The sequence below is a fragment of the Garra rufa genome, chromosome 24 (assembly GCF_049309525.1).
Source record: "Garra rufa chromosome 24, GarRuf1.0, whole genome shotgun sequence".
NCBI lineage: Eukaryota > Metazoa > Chordata > Actinopteri > Cypriniformes > Cyprinidae > Garra > Garra rufa.
In genome coordinates, this window is record NC_133384.1 from 39,367,886 (window position 1) to 39,384,835 (window position 16,950).

At 31.8% G+C, this 16,950-nt stretch overlaps 1 protein-coding gene across 1 annotated transcript in view; it reads left to right on the forward strand.

The window, feature by feature from the left end:
• lama1 (laminin, alpha 1) overlaps nucleotides 1-16,950 on the forward strand; it is a 153,434-nt gene that overhangs the window by 105,563 nt on the left and 30,921 nt on the right. Inside the window, 11 exon segments of the mRNA XM_073831219.1 lie at nucleotides 1,360-1,593; nucleotides 1,676-1,819; nucleotides 8,555-8,737; nucleotides 10,071-10,256; nucleotides 10,333-10,460; nucleotides 13,047-13,167; nucleotides 13,300-13,440; nucleotides 13,529-13,647; nucleotides 16,103-16,189; nucleotides 16,280-16,473; nucleotides 16,562-16,704. Of these exon segments, the coding sequence (XP_073687320.1) occupies nucleotides 1,360-1,593; nucleotides 1,676-1,819; nucleotides 8,555-8,737; nucleotides 10,071-10,256; nucleotides 10,333-10,460; nucleotides 13,047-13,167; nucleotides 13,300-13,440; nucleotides 13,529-13,647; nucleotides 16,103-16,189; nucleotides 16,280-16,473; nucleotides 16,562-16,704 (1,680 nt within the window).

Sequence of the window (16,950 nt, forward strand, 5' to 3'; positions counted from 1 at the left end):
TTATATATAATGTGTTGGTATGGGTCAAAGACGAAAAGGGTTTAGCATAAAAACTATACTGCTTTAAATTGTTTTTCCAAAAAAAATGTAATATTTTATATACATTTTCCCCTAATTTACAGAAGACACCCACTAAAATGACATTCAGCAATCTTGTCAGGCAATTTATGACAGATTAAAAGACAAATTACTTTCACCCCAAATACGAATTAGTTGTAATTCTACATTTTTTAAATGTGCCACTATCCTAGGTTTTGCCCAATTGTCAGTAAGAATGTTTTACTCATTTAATGCACAATCAAATTGAATATTCTTATTTTTTTAATACAGTATATTTTAATATGTACAAGTCAGAATACACTGCAAAAATGCTTGTCTTCGATTTTTTGCCTTGTTTTCGAGTCAAATTATCAAGTTAATCAAGTAAAAATATTTTTTTTTTGTTTTCAGAAAAAAAAGTCAAAATTAAGTACGTTTTTGTTTAAAACAAGCAAGATTATCTGCCAATGGGATAAGCAAAAAAAATCTTATTTCAAACAGAAAACAAGATTATTTTACTTGTTTCAAGCAAAAACGCACTTAATTTGGACTTTTTTTTCTGAAAACAAGACAATACTTTACCTGTCTAGAAAATCCTTCTTGATTTAAGAATTGTTAGATATGCATATCCACAAGACAAAAAATCTAATATATAAGTAAGAAAAGCATTTTTTGCAGTTTTCCCTTATTCTTTTATATATTTTAATATGTACAAGTCAGAATAAGCATGTTTTTCGCAATTTTGAAATAAATATTGTTACATTGAATGACAGTGTAACATTATTTCAACCAAATTTTGACATTTTATACTCCAAACCCCCTAAAAGTAGACACTTTATTACATTTAATATGCTTTAAATGGTCATAAAATCACTTTTGTAAATTTCTTTTGATGTGGACATCCTAACATCTTTGACCCATCATATATACATATAAATGGATGTATTAAAATGTATTATACACTGCAAAAAATGTTTTTCTTACTTAGCGTTTTTGTCTTGTTTCCAGTCAAAATATCTTACAATTCTTCAATCAACCTAAAGTTATAACCTAAAGTTATCGTCTTGTTTTCAGAAAAAACAAGTCAAAATTAAGTGTGTTTTAACTTGAAACAAGCAAAATAGTCCGCCAATGCCAAGATTATTTTGCTTGTTCTTAATTTCGACTTTATAAATAAAAAGACAATAATCTTTACTTGTCTAGAATATCCTTCTTGATTGAGGAATTGTAAGATATTTTGACTGAAAACAAGACATTTGCAGTGTATTAAATATCTGAATGAATATGTGTAATATTAATGTGAATAATATGTGTGTGCAGGCGTGTGAGTGCAGCGGCGTGGGCTCGAGTGCGTCTCAGTGTGATCTGCGTTCGGGTCAGTGTCCCTGCACGCCTGCATTCTCCGGCCTTAGATGCGACCGTTGCGCTTTGGGCTACAAACGCTTCCCAGAATGCACCGCCTGCAACTGCAACCCCAACGGCACACGAGAGGAGTTCTGCGACCCGACTCTGGGAGTGTGTGGATGCGAGGATCACGGCCAGTGTTCCTGCAAGGTGACAACAGCGACGCCTCAGTAAGTTGTAATATGTGCCAGTACATCATCATTAATGCTGTTTTTTATCTCTGTGTTTTCAGGAGAATGTGGGCGGCAGCGGATGTGACGAGTGTAAGAGCGGGACGTTCGGATTGACGGATCAGAATCCATCCGGCTGCAGTCCGTGCTTCTGTTTTGGTGTGTCCAGCGTTTGTGAGGAGCTCGGCGGATTGATACGAGTGCCGGTGAGCATGCTAATAATAAACAGAAAAACAGTAAAAGTAGAATTAACCACTGTGCGGCTCAAAACGACACTGAATGAACCAGAGTTTTGAACAAATTGGTTGAATGAATGATTCAATTACTCCCTCATTCATTTGTGAATCAAGTAGTGTTTCTGAACAAATCATTTGAATTAATGAATCAATGATTCATTCAAAGACAGTCCGTTGTTTTGTTTCTGAACAAATCATCTGAATCAATGAATCAGTGAGTCACTCAAAGATGAATTGAAATTTCCAACAAATTGGTTGAATGAATAATTCAGTGATTCACTCAAAAAGACAGTCAGCTGTTATGTCCCTGAATCAATTAGTGTTTTGTAACGAGTCATTTGAATGAATCAGTGATTCAATGAGTCACTCAAAGACAGTCAACCGTTTTGTTCCTGAATGAATTAAAGATTTAAACAAATCGATTGAATAAATGATTCAGTGATTCACTCATACAGACAGTCAGCTGTTTTGTTCCTGAATCAATTAGTGTTTTGGAATTAATCATTTCAACAAATTGGTTGAATGAATGCTTTAATGATTCCTTCATCAATTTGTGAATCAGTTAGTGTTTCCGAACAAATCATTTGAATTAATGAATCAATGATTCACTCATAAAGACAGTCAATTGTTTTGTCCATTAATCAGTTAGTGTTTTGAAACAAATCATTTGAATGAATCAATGATTCAATGAGTCACTCAAAGACAGTCAACCGTTTTGTTCCTGAATGAATTGAAGATTTCAACAAATCGACTGAATAAATGATTCAATTATTCACTCATACAGACAGTCAGCTGTTATGTCCCTGAATCAATTAGTGTTTTGTAACGAATCATTTGAATGAATCAGTGATTCAATGAGTCACTCAAAGACAGTCAACCGTTTTGTTCCTGAATGAATTGAAGATTTCAACAAATCGATTGAATAAATGATTCAATTATTCACTCATACAGACAGTCAGCTGTTTTGTTCCTGAATCAATTAGTGTTTTGGAATGAATCATTTGAATGAATCAGTGATTCAATGAGTCACTCAAAGACAGTCAACCGTTTTGTTCCTGAATTAATTGAAGATTTCAACAAATCGATTGAATAAATGATTCAATTATTCACTCATACAGACAGTCAGCTGTTATGTCCCTGAATCAATTAGTGTTTTGTAACGAATCATTTGAATGAATCAGTGATTCAATGAGTCACTCAAAGACAGTCAACCGTTTTGTTCCTGAATGAATTGAAGATTTCAACAAATCGATTGAATAAATTATTCAATTATTCACTCATACAGACAGTCAGCTGTTTTGTTCCTGAATCAATTAGTGTTTTGTAACGAATCATTTGAATGAATCAGTGATTCAATGAGTCACTCAAAGACAGTCAACTGTTTTGTTCCTGAATGAATTGAAGATTTCAACAAATCGATTGAATAAATGATTCAATTATTCACTCATACAGACAGTCAGCTGTTATGTCCCTGAATCAATTAGTGTTTTGTAACGAGTCATTTGAATGAATCAGTGATTCAATGAGTCACTCAAAGACAGTCAACCGTTTTGTTCCTGAATGAATTAAAGATTTAAACAAATCGATTGAATAAATGATTCAGTGATTCACTCATACAGACAGTCAGCTGTTTTGTTCCTGAATCAATTAGTGTTTTGGAATTAATCATTTCAACAAATTGGTTGAATGAATGCTTTAATGATTCCTTCATCAATTTGTGAATCAGTTAGTGTTTCCGAACAAATCATTTGAATTAATGAATCAATGATTCACTCATAAAGACAGTCAATTGTTTTGTCCATTAATCAGTTAGTGTTTTGAAACAAATCATTTGAATGAATCAATGATTCAATGAGTCACTCAAAGACAGTCAACCGTTTTGTTCCTGAATGAATTGAAGATTTCAACAAATCGACTGAATAAATGATTCAATTATTCACTCATACAGACAGTCAGCTGTTATGTCCCTGAATCAATTAGTGTTTTGTAACGAATCATTTGAATGAATCAGTGATTCAATGAGTCACTCAAAGACAGTCAACCGTTTTGTTCCTGAATGAATTGAAGATTTCAACAAATCGATTGAATAAATGATTCAATTATTCACTCATACAGACAGTCAGCTGTTTTGTTCCTGAATCAATTAGTGTTTTGGAATGAATCATTTGAATGAATCAGTGATACAATGAGTCACTCAAAGACAGTCAACCGTTTTGTTCCTGAATTAATTGAAGATTTCAACAAATCGATTGAATAAATGATTCAATTATTCACTCATACAGACAGTCAGCTGTTATGTCCCTGAATCAATTAGTGTTTTGTAACGAATCATTTGAATGAATCAGTGATTCAATGAGTCACTCAAAGACAGTCAACCGTTTTGTTCCTGAATGAATTGAAGATTTCAACAAATCGATTGAATAAATTATTCAATTATTCACTCATACAGACAGTCAGCTGTTTTGTTCCTGAATCAATTAGTGTTTTGTAACGAATCATTTGAATGAATCAGTGATTCAATGAGTCACTCAAAGACAGTCAACTGTTTTGTTCCTGAATGAATTGAAGATTTCAACAAATCGATTGAATAAATGATTCAATTATTCACTCATACAGACAGTCAGCTGTTATGTTCCTGAATCAATTAGTGTTTTGTAACGAATCATTTGAATGAATCAGTGATTCAATGAATCACTTAAAGACAGTCAACTGTTTTGTTCCTGAATGAATTGAAGATTTCAACAAATCGATTGAATAAATGATTCAATTATTCACTCATACAGACAGTCAGCTGTTATGTCCCTGAATCAATTAGTGTTTTGTAACGAATCATTTGAATGAATCAGTGATTCAATGAGTCACTCAAAGACAGTCAACCGTTTTGTTCCTGAATGAATTGAAGATTTCAACAAATCGATTGAATAAATGATTCAATTATTCACTCATACAGACAGTCAGCGGTTTTGTTCCTGAAACAAATAGTGTTTTGGAATTAATCATTTGAATGAATCAGTGACAAACTCAAAGAGTTGAATTGAAGTTTTCAACAAATTGGTTGAATGAATGATTTAATGATTCCTTCATCAATTTGTGAATCAGTTAGTGTTTCCGAACAAATCATTTGAATTAATGAATCAATGATTCACTCATAAAGACAGTCAATTGTTTTGTCCATTAATCAGTTAGTGTTTTGAAACAAATCATTTGAATGAATCAATGATTCAATGAGTCACTCAAAGACAGTCAACCGTTTTGTTCCTGAATGAATTAAAGATTTAAACAAATCGATTGAATAAATGATTCAATTATTCACTCATACAGACAGTCAGCTGTTATGTCCCTGAATCAATTAGTGTTTTGTAACGAATCATTTGAATGAATCAGTGATTCAATGAGTCACTCAAAGACAGTCAACCGTTTTGTTCCTGAATGAATTGAAGATTTCAACAAATCGATTGAATAAATGATTCAATTATTCACTCATACAGACAGTCAGCTGTTATGTCCCTGAATCAATTAGTGTTTTGTAACGAATCATTTGAATGAATCAATGGTTCAATGAGTAACTCAAAGACAGTCAACCGTTTTGTTCCGGAATGAATTGAAGATTTCAACAAATCGATTGAATAAATGATTCAATTATTCACTCATACAGACAGTCAGCTGTTATGTCCCTGAATCAATTAGTGTTTTGTAACGAATCATTTGAATGAATCAATGGTTCAATGAGTCACTCAAAGACAGTCAACCGTTTGTTCCGGAATGAATTGAAGATTTCAACAAATCGATTGAATAAATGATTCAATTATTCACTCATACAGACAGTCAGCTGTTATGTCCCTGAATCAATTAGTGTTTTGTAACGAATCATTTGAATGAATCAGTGATTCAATGAGTCACTCAAAGACAGTCAACCGTTTTGTTCCTGAATTAATTAAAGATTTCAACAAATCGACTGAATAAATGATTCAATTATTCACTCATACAGACAGTCAGCTGTTATGTCCCTGAATCAATTAGTGTTTTGTAACGAATCATTTGAATGAATCAATGGTTCAATGAGTAACTCAAAGACAGTCAACCGTTTTGTTCCGGAATGAATTGAAGATTTCAACAAATCGACTGAATAAATGATTCAATTATTCACTCATACAGACAGTCAGCTGTTTTGTTCCTGAATCAATTAGTGTTTTGTAACGAATCATTTGAATGAATCAGTGATTCAATGAGTCACTCAAAGACAGTCAACCGTTTTGTTCCTGAATTAATTAAAGATTTCAACAAATCGACTGAATAAATGATTCAATTATTCACTCATACAGACAGTCAGCTGTTATGTCCCTGAATCAATTAGTGTTTTGTAACGAATCATTTGAATGAATCAATGGTTCAATGAGTAACTCAAAGACAGTCAACCGTTTTGTTCCGGAATGAATTGAAGATTTCAACAAATCGACTGAATAAATGATTCAATTATTCACTCATACAGACAGTCAGCTGTTTTGTTCCTGAATCAATTAGTGTTTTGTAACGAATCATTTGAATGAATCAGTGATTCAATGAGTCACTCAAAGACAGTCAACCGTTTTGTTCCTGAATTAATTAAAGATTTCAACAAATCGACTGAATAAATGATTCAATTATTCACTCATACAGACAGTCAGCTGTTATGTCCATTAATCAGTTAGTGTTTTGTAACGAATCATTTGAATGAATCAATGGTTCAATGAGTCACTCAAAGACAGTCAACCGTTTGTTCCGGAATGAATTGAAGATTTCAACAAATCGATTGAATAAATGATTCAATTATTCACTCATACAGACAGTCAGCTGTTATGTCCCTGAATCAATTAGTGTTTTGTAACGAATCATTTGAATGAATCAGTGATTCAATGAGTCACTCAAAGACAGTCAACCGTTTTGTTCCTGAATGAATTGAAGATTTCAACAAATCGATTGAATAAATTATTCAATTATTCACTCATACAGACAGTCAGCTGTTTTGTTCCTGAATCAATTAGTGTTTTGGAATGAATCATTTGAATGAATCAATGAGTCACTCAAAGACAGTCAACCGTTTTGTTCCTGAATGAATTGAAGATTTCAACAAATCGATTGAATAAATGATTCAATTATTCACTCATACAGACAGTCAGCTGTTATGTCCCTGAATCAATTAGTGTTTTGTAACGAATCATTTGAATGAATCAGTGATTCAATGAGTCACTCAAAGACAGTCAACCGTTTTGTTCCTGAATGAATTGAAGATTTCAACAAATCGATTGAATAAATGATTCAATTATTCACTCATACAGACAGTCAGCTGTTATGTCCCTGAATCAATTAGTGTTTTGTAACGAATCATTTGAATGAATCAGTGATTCAATGAGTCACTCAAAGACAGTCAACCGTTTTGTTCCTGAATTAATTAAAGATTTCAACAAATCGACTGAATAAATGATTCAATTATTCACTCATACAGACAGTCAGCTGTTATGTCCATTAATCAGTTAGTGTTTTGTAACGAATCATTTGAATGAATCAATGGTTCAATGAGTCACTCAAAGACAGTCAACCGTTTGTTCCGGAATGAATTGAAGATTTCAACAAATCGATTGAATAAATGATTCAATTATTCACTCATACAGACAGTCAGCTGTTATGTCCCTGAATCAATTAGTGTTTTGTAACGAATCATTTGAATGAATCAGTGATTCAATGAGTCACTCAAAGACAGTCAACCGTTTTGTTCCTGAATGAATTGAAGATTTCAACAAATCGATTGAATAAATTATTCAATTATTCACTCATACAGACAGTCAGCTGTTTTGTTCCTGAATCAATTAGTGTTTTGGAATGAATCATTTGAATGAATCAGTGATTCAATGAGTCACTCAAAGACAGTCAACCGTTTTGTTCCTGAATGAATTGAAGATTTCAACAAATCGATTGAATAAATTATTCAATTATTCACTCATACAGACAGTCAGCTGTTATGTCCCTGAATCAATTAGTGTTTTGGAATGAATCATTTGAATGAATCAATGAGTCACTCAAAGACAGTCAACCGTTTTATTCCTGAATGAATTGAAGATTTCAACAAATCGATTGAATAAATGATTCAATTATTCACTCATACAGACAGTCAGCTGTTTTGTTCCTGAATCAATTAGTGTTTTGGAATTAATCATTTGAATGAATCAATGAGTCACTCAAAGATGAATTGAAGTTTTCAAAAAAAGTTTGGGCTCAGTAAGACTTGTTTCTGAAAGAAGTCTCTTCTGCTCACAAATGCTGCATTTATTTGATCAAAAATACAGTAAAAATTGTCAAATATTTTAATGATTTAAAACAGCTGTTTTCCATGTGAACATATTGAGAAATACAATTTATATAAGTCTTCAGTGTCACATGATCCTTCAGAAATCATTCTAATATGCTGATTTGTGTATAAAACAGCCCTTTAGTGCATGTTTTTCATATTAAGATCCAGTCAGTGAGTAAATGATTCTTTTGAGTCGTTCTTTAAGAGTCATTATTGAATCAGGTGACACATCTACAGTTTTTCTAAACCCAAATACAACATTATTTCCGTTGCCATTGAACTAAAGATTTATCAGCGGCGCAGGGGAATCCTGATGTTGATATTTTATTAATGTGTTTTCATGTGTCGTGTATTTTAATAAGTGTTTCTGTGTGATTCAGATCACGCTGGGCTCTGCTCCGGCTCTGCTGCGTGTGGTGTCTCAGAGTGACCTGCAGGGGACGCTGGAGGGCGTTTATTACAGCGATCAGGAGATGCTGCTGGACGCGTCTCACCTGGACAGTCTTTCTGTCCTCACAGCACCGTATTACTGGAGACTTCCCAACAAATACCACGCTAACAAGGTATTGTTGAAGATTATAAAATATCCTTCCATTGTAAATGTGCATATAGTTTTTTGTTTATTCTTTTCATTTTGTCATTTTGACATTGTTTGTTTGTTTATATTCATGTTAATATTTATTTTTATTTATTTATATATTTGGTATATTTATTAATATAGATTTTTTAAATAATTAATATTTATTAATGTATTTATTTGTTGCACCCAGATGTTGTTCTTTTGTGTAATTGTTTTTTCTCTCTTAGTTGCTGTCGTATGTGAATAAAGTTTATTTATTTTATTGTTTTTCATCTGGGTATTTTGATAGATTTTTATTTATTTATTTTCAAGTTAAGATTTATTGTTATTTATTTATATATTTTTATTATTCTTATGTATTTATATTAATATAATTTATGTATTTGTTTCTGTATTTACACTACTGTTGAAAAGTTTGAGATCAGTAAGATTTTTATCGTTTTTAAAGTTTAAAATGCCCAGTAAAATGATCAAAAATACAGAAAAAAATTGTAATATTGTAAAATATTATTACAGGTTAAAATAATGGTTTTCTATTTTAATGTATTTTAAAATATAATTTATTTCTGTGATGCAAAGCTGAATTTTCAGCATCATTGCTCCAGTCTTCAGTGTCACATGATCCTTCAGAAATCATTCTAATATGCTGATTTATTATTAGAATTATCATTATGTTGGAAACGGTTGTGCTGCTTTATATATGAATTTTTTGGAACCTGTGAAACTTTTTTCAGGAATCTTTGATAAATAAAACGTTAAGAGTAATAGCATTCAAAATAGAAATGTTTTCTAACAATATGAGTCTTTTCTATCACTTTTTTATCAATTTAACACGTAATTGTTGAATAAAAGTATTCATTTATTTAAAAAAAGACACTAATCACAAACTTTAAAATGGCAGTTTAATTTTTTCCAAAAGATTTTCTATTTTTAATAAATGCAGTTCTTTTTAACTTTTCATTTATTAAAGAAAAAAGTAGCACAGAAAAAAGTATCATAGGTTCCAAAAAAAAACGCATATTAGAATGATTTCAGAAGGATCATGTGACACTGAAGACTGTAAATTCAGCTTAGATCACAGGAATAAATTATTTTTTAATGTATATTAAAATAAAAAAACGTTATTTTACATAGTAATAATATTTCACAAATATTACTTTTTTTTTCAATTAAACGCAGCCTAGATGAGTATTAGAAACTTTTTTTAAAAACATTAAAAGTACTGATCCAGCAGTTTTTTGTTGTTCATTCATTTTATGTTTATTGTTGTATTTATTTGTTGTTTCATTAATGTTGTTCTGTTGTTTCTCTCGTAGCTGTTGTCGTACGGAGGTAGTCTCTCCTACACGGTGGCGTTCTCCGCTCTGGACGGCGTCGGTCTGGTCAACCATGAGCCTCAGGTTCTGATGAGAGGAGGACACCTGCGTAAGCTGGTCATCTACATCGATCTTCCCGCACCTGAGAGCGGCGTCCGCACCAGACACGAGGTTCCTCTGACCGAGGTGAGTCTGTTTACATCACTTCTACGTTTGTTCTGTAATCCAGGCTCTCTGACCATGTTCTGGTGTTTGTGTGCAGCACAAGTGGAAGTATTTCAACTCGGTGTCTGATGAAGCTGTGAGTCACGCTGATTTCATGTCGGTGCTGAGTAACGTGGAGTACATCGTCATCAAAGCGTCGTACGGCTCGGGACTTCAGCAGAGCAGGTCATTTCTCAAGCATTCACATTGGCTCGCGTTTAAAATCAATAATGTGACGTATTTCTTTTTGTACACGGACAGTCAAAGGATTTCGAACAGTGGGATTTTTAATGCAATGCATTTAAAGCCTACATTTATTTTGAAATTTTTTTGTATTTAAAATAAGTAAAATAAAAAATAAATTAAAAATTAAAAAAAAGAAACATTTATTATTATTATTATCAGTTTTTAAAACAGTTGAGTACTTTTTCAGGATTCTTTGATGAATTGAAAGATCTAAAGACTAGCATGTATCTAAAAATAAAAAGCTTTTGTAGCATACACTATACCATTCTGAATGATAGAAATGAATACTTTTATTTAGCGAGGATGCTTTAAATTGATCTTTATTAAATTGATTTTATAATGTTGCAAATATTTCTATTTCAGAAAAGCTTTCTATTCACCAAAGAAGCCTGAAAAAATTATACTCCACTGTTTTCAACATAATAATAATAATACATTTTTTGAGCAGCAGATCAGTATATTAGAATGATTTCTGAAGGATCATGTGACACTGAAGACTGCAGAAATGATGCTGAAAATTCAGTTTTGAAATCACAGGAATAAATTCCATTTTAAAATATATTCAAATTAAAAGCAATTATTTTAAATAGTAAAAATATTTCAGAATTTCTCTGTTCTTGCTGTACTTTGATCAAATAAATGCAGGTCTGTAAGCAGAAGAGACGACTTTAAAACATTAAAAATCTTACTGTTCAAAAGCTTTTGACTGGTAGTGTATATTATGAATACAAACGTGTTTCCTTTTTTTTAGAATACCTCTAGTATTCTAAACAAAAGTTTCATAAAAAATATATATAAGTAATAAATAGTAACAATAATGGGGAAAAATAATTCTTTAGATTGTGATGAATCTGAATAAAAAAAATACAATATAAATATATGTCTGTGTGTATACATATGTATATATAAATACACTTACTACTAATAAAAAATAGAATTACTTAGAAGATCATGTAAATACCATGGTGAAGAATATGTTAATATGAATATGAAAAAATAATGATAAAAATAAGAAAATATTTGTAAATAACAAATTAATAATTAATAATAAATGTAATTCCTTGGATTATCATGTAAATACCATTTATAGCGAAATAGTGATTCATGTTCATCTAAATAAATAATAATAAACTATATATATATATATATATATATATATATATTAGGGCCGGGACTTTAACGCGTTAATTTAGATTAATTAATTACACAAAAATAACGCGTTAAAATTTTTTAACGCATTTTAATCGCAATACGTTTTGCACCGCGGAACGTTTCTCACTAGATGAGATTCGGCGGACCGATTATACTGGAGCACAAACTAGCGTTCAGACAAGCAAAAGACGTCCGTCCTAAATAGTATTGTATGTCCCAAATCGTAGTATGTTTAAAAAGTATTCCAAAGATTCCCGGATGGTCTACTACTTAACGATCAATGCACACTCTTAACTGCTTATATTGCCCGCAACACACTGCGCCGTGAACGAGGATTCGATTAGAACTACAAACACGCATGAAAAGTGTTAAAAAACTACAAACATGGAGGATATACGCGACCAACGGACAGGTAGAGAAAGGGGTTTGAGTGATAAATAATCAGTGTGTAACCTGATAAAAACTATTTTTTAAATGTTATCCGCGTTATATTCCATGTGCAGCAACATTTATAATGATAGGTTTGGTCATTAAAGTTTAAATGCATAATTAAGCAAACACCAAGAGCAGAGTTCTCGGAATGAAAGACTCGTTAAAGAACGTGCCTCTTGCTACACTTTTAATGGCAATATTGCACTGGTCTGTTGGACTTGGTTGAACAAAAATAAACAATATTTTGTTGCTTAAGCTTATGTATTCAGTCATTATTCAATGGTATACTAAAAATCCATGTAAAAATCTTAATTCTCACTGTTCTCAGGTCAAATATTTACATGCGATTAAAATGCGATTAATTTCGATTAATTAATTACAAAGCCTCTAATTAATTAGATTAAAATTTTTAATCGAGTCCCGGCCCTAATATATATATATAATTCTTAATTCTAAATTTAATAATAAATAATACATTTATTAAAAAGAAAAAAATTACTTACTAAGAATTACTTGGATTATTATGTAAATACCATAGTGATGAATATGTTAATATAAATAGGAACAAATACAAATAAATAATATTAATAATAACAATCGAATAATCAAAAAAATAATTTAAATATATATAATTATTGTATTAGTAATAAATAATAGTAATTCCTGGCATAGTGGTAAATGTTAATATGAATAATTAATAATGAAAATAAAATATTATTTATTTATTTATATATATATATATATAAATATATATATATATATATATATATATATATATATATATATATATATATATATATAATGTAAATTTAGAAATAAATAATAGTACATTTATTAAAAATAAAAAATAGAATTATTTGAATTATCATGTAAATACCAGATATGTAAATATGATTAGGAACAAATAAACAGAGTGTTGAATTCATGATTTCTTCTCTGTAGGATCTCGAACATCTCGATGGAAACGGCGCTGGAGGCGGATGAGGTTCCTCGAGGCGGAGACGTGGCGCGGCTGATAGAGACGTGTGAGTGTCCGCTGGGATACGCTGGACTCTCGTGTCAGGTCAGATAAACACCTCTCCATCATCTAATATTATAGATTCTAATCATATTTCGATATTTACTAGTATTTTAAAACATAATTAACTTTTGATGACTCATCTGATGTTTTTACCCATGATGCTCTGTGCTCCAGGAGTGTGCGCCGGGATATTACCGCCAGGCGGTGTCTGAGCTCAATATGAAGGGTCGAAACCGGCCGCTCATTCAGCCCTGCGTCCCCTGCCAGTGCAACAACCACAGTCTGTCATGTGACCTGGAAACAGGCCAATGTCTGGTGAGAAACACAGAGCTGTTTCATCCAAACTAACTGATATTAAACAGAAAAGCAGCTGTTTGAGATTCTGAAATCCTTGTGTGTTCAGGGATGCCAGCACAACACCACCGGAGAGCACTGTCACCTGTGTGCCGCAGGGTATTATGGGAAGGTGCGGGGCTCCGTCAGTGACTGCTCGCTGTGCGCCTGTCCGCTGCGGGGTCAGAGGTGAGGTCACATACATTGCTGGGGTCACATGGTCATGTTTACCTGTAGCAGTGCTGGAAATTAAATAGCGGCTCATGTTAGAGATGCACAACAATATTTATTACTCTTAATATATTTTTCTGCTATATTAAGATGTGAAAAAAAATTTATGATACAAATAATAATTAAATATTTTTTATTAATTTTTTATATTCTGAAGACTTTTTTGAATGTACATAATAATAGTATTTACTGTTATTAAATAAAAAATATATAGTGTAATCAAAAACATTATAAAAATAAACGTCATTCGAAATAAAGTAAATGTTAACTAAAATTAAATATTTAAAAAAAACTTTTGATGTACTAAAAATAAATAAAACTAATACTGAAGTAAACAGTGAATCTTTTTGCGACGCAGTGGTTTACTGATTCTGAGTTTCCTAAAAGCTCCGTTGATACTTTGCTCACCTTCTCTATAAAATGTATTCGTTGTTTGCAATTAAATCATTACTATTAATAGGCCTAACTTGCCATGTTTTTATTAAATTGTGATCACATAATACAGCTTCCGTCGTATTAAAAACATTTCATGACCTGACACTCATTATCTGGCTCTTGTCTAAAAAGACGGGTATATAATGCGCGATGTTAACAGATTACACCAACAGTTTGATCAACTTCTGCCTATGGAGAGAGAAAAAAAGTTTTCAGAAGCATCCCCCCTCTGGTTTTTTCACAAATCGCACCCTGTATATATATACTTTTTTTTTTTTTTAACAAATAAAATATTTAATTAAAAATATTAATGTGTGTATATATTTTTTTAGCAAATAAAATATTTATTTAATTAAAATATTAATGTGTATATATATTTTTTCTTTTTTACAAATAAAACTTTATTTAATTAAAAATATAAAGTTATATATATTTTTAACAAATAAAATAGTTATTTAATTAATTAAAAATATTATATGTGTGTTTTTTGTAACAAATAAATATTTATTTGTTTAATTATTAATATTAAGTTATATATATATATATATATATATATATATATATATATATTTCTTATGTAACAAATATTTATTTAATTAAAAATATTAAGTTATATATATATATATATATATTTCTTTTGTAACAAATATTTATTTAATTAAAAATATTAAGTTATATATATATATTAGGGGTGGGCATAGATTAATTTTTTTAATCTAGATTAATCTAGATTAAATCTTGGAATTAATCTAGATTAATCTAGATTAAAATGGCTAATTTGAATTCTGATGAAGGCATTCAGAATATGTGTGCTACCCAAATAATGACTTAAAGTCTTTGAGAATGGATCATAAAGCTCATAAAGCTGTTCTATGATAATTTGTTGATGGAAATAAATTGTTCAATTAGATGTACTTGTGTAAACTAACTAACTAACAAACAATGAAATTATTTTGTCTCCCTATTAGATTGTGTTTTTTTTTAACGTCAACACCTACCCAGCCCATTACATGTTACACCGTACTTTTATTTTGACAGGTTGCCGTGAAGTTTCTGTGTCATACAGTATGATATGATGCTAGTTTTCTCAAATGAAACGGTAGAAGTAACACTCACAGCAGTTTGGGCGATTGAGTTTATCTGTTCATGTGAGATGAAAATGCCAAAAATTACCGGGAGCGTCACGTGTGTTTCAGTATGCGTGTAGTAAAAGCTCGTCTCCGCCATGCATACATACAGCAGGCAAACGGAACATATCGGATTCATATTAAAACGGTCTTTTTGCATTTCAGTTTTCACATACACTAGTCCATATCGCGATTTGAATTAAGTGACAGACCAACATTTGATTTATGAATCAAAAAAAACGACGAATTTACGTGGCATTTCGCTATAGTAGATTCGGTTTTTATGAATGGAGGACGACTCGATCCCGTCTGTGTTTTGGCGGAGGAGACTTAAACGCGCGACCATATTCATCCGCGTTAAACTATCAAGGTGAAAGTCATCATAGCTTGCGTAGTTTAGACCAAGCTCCCAACCCAAATTTGAGAATAGATTAACGGCGATATTTTTTTTATCGCGCGATAAGAGTTTCACGTTAACGCAGCACGTTAACGCCGATAACGGCCCACCACTAATATATATATATATATATATATATATAAATTAAATATTTTATTTGTTAAAAAATAACTATATATATATATATATATATATATATATATATATAATTATTTTTTAACAAATAAAATATTTATTTAATAAAAATATTACATCATAAATCAAAATAATTATTTGTTTTAATTAATAATATTAAGGTTTTATTTTTTTTTATCATTATTATTATTAATTTTTTTTACAAATAAAATATGTATTTATTTATTTACAACCTATTACATCATATTGCTATTTTTATTTCATTTCCTATTATGGTCCAGCACTAGTTGTTGTGTGCTGATATGTTGTGTGTGTGTAGTTTCAGCTCGACGTGTGTGTTAGAGGGCGCCGGTGATTTCCGCTGCGATCGCTGTGAGGAAGGATACGAGGGCCGTTACTGTGAGAGGTGAGGTCATGTGACATGAACACACACACACATAAACACACACTCATAAACACACACTCATGCACTAACACTCTCTCATGTCTCCCGCAGGTGTTCGGTGGGTTTCTATGGTAACCCGTCAGAGCCAGGCGGGCGGTGCCAGGTGTGTCAGTGCAGCGGGGCGGGGTCACTCCACGGCGTCTGTGACGGACGCACCGGCCGCTGTGAGTGTAAGGTTGGGGTCAGAGGTCATCTGTGTGACCAGTGCGAGGAGAGACACGTTCTGGTCAGCGAGCAGTGTGTGTGTGAGTAACAGCGCTTTATACAGTACAGAATCATTCAAAACAAATCCAAAAACAACAGTGATGACGTTGGACAATCCACATCCTGCAGCATGTGATGACGACTGCACCGGAGTCCTGTTAGACGATCTGGACGCTTTAGACGTTTCCATCACTTCTCTGAACCTGTCGGGTGTCGTTCTGGCGCCGTACAGCCAGCTGATGACCCTTGAGAACCAGACCAGAGAGGTCAAGGTCAGTCACAGGAGCTCGTCTGCATGCATCGTATTGGTAATGTGTCTATGAGTAGTGCTGAGGAAAGTTACTTTTAAAAGTAATGCATTACAATATTAAGTTATTCCCTAAAAAGTAACTAATCACGTTACTTAGTTACTTTTTACGGAAAGTGATGCGTTACAATATTGAGTTACTGCCTAAAAAAAGTAACTAATCATGTTACTTAGTTACTTTTTAAGGAAAGTGATGCTTTACAATATTGAG